At 46.6% G+C, this 4460-nt stretch overlaps 1 protein-coding gene across 1 annotated transcript in view; it reads left to right on the top strand.

The window, feature by feature from the left end:
- The window catches only part of ift122 (intraflagellar transport 122 homolog (Chlamydomonas)), a 39120-nt gene that overhangs the window by 22674 nt on the left and 11986 nt on the right, over nt 1-4460 (top strand). Inside the window, 2 exon segments of the mRNA XM_070448165.1 lie at nt 3520-3660; nt 3787-3884. Coding sequence (XP_070304266.1) covers nt 3520-3660; nt 3787-3884 — 239 coding nt within the window.

The raw sequence follows: 4460 nt of genomic DNA, 5'->3' as shown, positions 1-4460 counted from the left end.
ATCAGCGGTTGCATTAATAACCAATGCATCTTCATTAGCTGTCCAACCTGTATTTTTTAGTCAATCTAATCGATAAATAATCGTAAACTTAGGTGCCCTTCCAAGATGGCGCCGGCCAGAATGCATGCCATGTTTTGACTGATTACATAGCATAACCACGATTTGTGATGCTAAATATGCACATTTTCGAACAAACTCTATATGCATTGTGTAATATGATGTACAGGACTGTCATCTGAAGAATTCTGAGAAGGTTAGTGAAAAAATTAATATATTTTGGTGGTGATAACGTTATCACGCTTTTTGCCTTGAATCCATGCTGGGGTGATTTAGCTCATTGTGTATGCTAATATAACGATATATTGTGTTTCGCTGTAAAACACTTAGAAAATCTGAAATATTGGCTGACCAACCTGCCCTCCAAATACACCTCTGCTGTCTTCAATCAAGATCTCAGCGATCACTGCCTCATTGCCTGTATCCGCCACGGGGCGCGGTCAAACGACCACCCCTCATCACTTTCAAACGCTCCCTAAAACACTTCTGCGAGCAGGCCTTTCTAATCGACCTGGCCCGGGGTACCCTGGAAGGATATTGACCTCATCCCGTCAGTTGAGGATGCCTGGTCATTCTTTAAAAGTTACTTCCTCACCATATTAGACAAGCATGCTCCGTTCAAAAATGCAGAACCAAGAACAGATATAGCCCTTGGTTCACTCCAGACCTGACTGCCTCGACCAGCACAAAAACATCCTGTGGCGAACTGCAATAGCATCGAAGAGCCCCCGCGATATGAACTGTTCAGGGAAGTCAGGAACCAATACACGCAGTCAGTCAGGAAAGCAAAGGCCAGCTTTTTCAAGCAGAAATTTGCATCCTGTAGCTCTACTCCAAAAAGTTTCTGGGATACTGTAAAGTCCATTGAGAACAAGAGCACCTCCTCCCAGCTGCCCACTGCACTGAGGCTAGGTAACACGGTCACCACCGATAAATCCGGATAATCGAAGACTTCAACAAGCATTCTCAATGGCTGGCCATGCCTTCCTCCTGGCGACTCCAACCTTGGCCAACAGCCCCGCCCCCCCGCTGCTACTCGCCCAAGCCTCCCCAGCTTCTTCCTTTACCCAAATCCAGATAGCAGATGTTCTGAAAGAGCTGGAAAACCTGGACCCATACAAATCAGCTGGGCTTGACAATCTGGACCCCCTATTTCTGAAACTGTCCGCCGCCATTGTCGCACCCCCTATTACCAGCCTGTTCAACCTCTCCTTCGTATCATCTGAGATCCCCAAGGATTGGAAAGCTGCCGCGGTCATCCCCCTCTTCAAAGGGAGACACCCTGGACCCAAACTGTTACAGGACCTATATCCATCCTGCCCTGCCTATCTAAGGTCTTCGAAAGCCAAGTCAACAAACAGATCACTGACCATCTCGAATCCCACCGTACCTTCTCCGCTGTGCAATCCGGTTTCCGAGCCGGTCACGGGTGCACCTCAGCCACGCTCAAGGTACTAAACGATATCATAACCGCCATCGATAAAAGACATACTGTGCAGCCGTCTTCATCGACCTGGCCAAGGCTTTCGACTCTGTCAATCACCATATTCTTATCGGCAGACTCAGTAGCCTCGGTTTTCTAATGACTGCCTTGCCTGGTTCACCAACTACTTTGCAGACAGAGTTCAGTGTGTCAAATCGGAGGCATGTTGTCCGGTCCTCTGGCAGTCTCTATGGGGGGTACCACAGGGTTCAATTCTCGGGCCGACCTTCTTCTTCTCTGTATACATCAATGATGTGCCTTGCTGCGGGCGATTCCCTGATCCACCTCTACGCAGACGACACCATTCTATATACTTCCGGCCCTTCCTTGGACACTGTGCTATCTAACCTCCAAACGAGCTTCAATGCCATACAACACTCCTTTCCGTGGCCTCCAACTGCTCTTAAACGCTAGTTAAAACCAAATGCGTGCTTTTCAACCGTTCGCTGCCTGCACCCGCACGCCCGACTAGCATCACCACCCTGGACGGTTCCGACCTAGAATATGTGGACATCTATAAGTACCTAGGTGTCTGGCTAGACTGCAAAACTCTCCTTCCAGACTCATATTCAAACATCTCCAATCCAAAATCAAATCAAGAATCGGCTTTCTATTCCACAACAAAGCCTCCTTTCACTCACGCCGCCAAACTTACCCTAGTAAAACTGACTATCCTACCGATCCTCGACTTCGGCGATTCATCTACAAAATAGCTTCAATACCTCACTCAGCAAATGGATGCAGTTTATCACAGTGCCATTCGTTTTGTTACTAAAGCACCTTATACGACCCACCACTGCGACCTGTATGCCCTAGTCGGCTGGCCCTCGCTACAGTTCGTCGTCAACCCACTGGCTCCAGGTCATCTACAAGGCTATGCTAGGTAAGTGCCGCCTTATCTCCCAGTTCACTGGTCACGATGGCTACACCCACCCGCAGCACGCGCTCCAGCAGGTGTATCTCACTGATCATCCCTAAAGCCAAAACTCATTGGAACGCCTTTCCTTCCAGTTCTTCTGCTGCCTGCGACTGGAACGAATTGCCAAAAATCTCTGAAGTTGGAGACTTTTATCTCTCTCAACAACTTTAAAAATCTGCTATCGAGCAGCTAACCGATCGCTGCAGCTGTACATATCCATCTGTAAACTACCCCCAATTTACCTACCTCATCTCTCTCTGGCGAAATTGTGATAGCTGCCCATGCAGGAAAAAAATGGTGGAGAAAAAAAAGTGGTGTCTTTTGCTATCGTGGTTAGCTAATAGATTTACATATTGTGTCTTCCCTGTAAAACATTAAAAAAATCGGAAATGATGGCTGGATTCACAAGATCTGTATCTTTCATTTGGTGTCTTGGACTTGTGATTTCATGAACATTTGATTATATGATATCCCTGTGGCTTTAGGCTAGGCTATGCTAGTCAGCTTTTTTGATGGGGGGGATCCCGGATCCGGGGTTGTGACTCGTTAGAGGTTAACACATTTTTAGGTTGGAAAATGGTTCAAACATTTATATATGCCTTCATTTTTCAAAAATATAGATTCGTAACTTTCATTTGACATCCTTTTTGGCATGCTCCTATGAACGTCACATGTTGGTGCTCATGTGACCTTTTGCATGGAAATTACCACGTGTTTATTGGAGTTGTGCTTTCTAACTGGCATGCTGGTTAAAATTTGGGAGTGGATTTGTTTTAGAAGATGTCTGTTTGTGGTTACTAGTGAAAAATGAGGAAAACATTGTCTCGTATACGTTAAGTACAAATTGTCCCTGGTGTGTAAGTGTGTGTCTGTGTGATATTGTTAAAATCTGGGAGCCTGAGAATGAAAGGGGTGTAATGGGAAAGGGGTCAGCTCCTATAAGGCTGAAACTCTATTGTCGATGCAATAGAAGCAGTGTTAAGCGCCGCTCTAGCTCGCAATGTTCCCCCTTCATCGCCGCAATTAAGTCTCTTCCCTCCCTTCTCTCCTCCTCCCGCAGCGTTCCACAAGGCGGGCCGACAGAGTGAGGCTGTGAAGGTGTTGGAACAGCTTACCCACAATGCCGTGGTGGAGAGCAGGTTCAATGACGCAGCATATTATTACTGGATGCTCTCTATGCAGTGTCTGGACATCGCTAGGGGTAAGTAGGTCTACCGACACCAATATACCTCTTACTACTATCACCACTGAATTCCTACCGTAACTGGTTCATTTTTATTTTGGTGCGTGTGTGTGTGTGTGGGGGGGGTGCGTGTGTGTGTCACAGAAAACGAAGAGAGGAAGGAGGAGATGCTGCAGAAGTTCAAGCGTTTCCAGCACCTGGCTGAGCTCTACCATGTTTACCACTCAATACAGCGTTACACAGTAAGATGCTCACCACAGCTGAAGGTAGGGACAAGTAAGAGTAGAGCCAAGTAAGTGTAGTTAAGACTAAGTTAAGGTTGAGTTCAGAAAAGTAAAGAAGTTAAGAATAGGCGGGGTTGAGAGAGTTGAGAAAGGTAGACTGCAAAAGATCCCTTCAGTCCCTTAGTTGAAATAGGAAATGCTTCTGGAATCCGTTCCAATTTAGCCAGACACAGCTACAAAGCATAACTACGTTATATATACAGAGAACATTCCTGAAGATTCTGTCAACAACATCCCTATAGCTACAATCCTACTCATGTTACCCACCACGGTCAACTCTCTGAACCCACTATGACCTCTGTTTCTATAGTAACCAGTTAATTGGTTGATCATTAATCAGGATAACCCCTCTCACCAGCAGCCCCCCCCCCCTCGCCAGTGCTTGGTTCTAAACAAGCTATGCCTGGTTATAAGCACTCTGTCTCTTTAGGCTGGTTTGCTGTGGCTGCAGTACCCCTGGCCTTTGTCTGTGTTCTCTCTCTCTCTCTCTCTCTCTCTCTCTCTCTCTCTCTCTCTCTCTCTCTCTCTCTCTCT

The sequence above is a fragment of the Salvelinus sp. IW2-2015 genome, linkage group LG17, assembly GCF_002910315.2.
Source record: "Salvelinus sp. IW2-2015 linkage group LG17, ASM291031v2, whole genome shotgun sequence".
NCBI classification, from domain to species: domain Eukaryota; kingdom Metazoa; phylum Chordata; class Actinopteri; order Salmoniformes; family Salmonidae; genus Salvelinus; species Salvelinus sp. IW2-2015.
The sequence above is the reverse complement of the archived record's forward strand: the minus strand, read 5'-3'. Positions and strand labels throughout refer to the sequence as shown.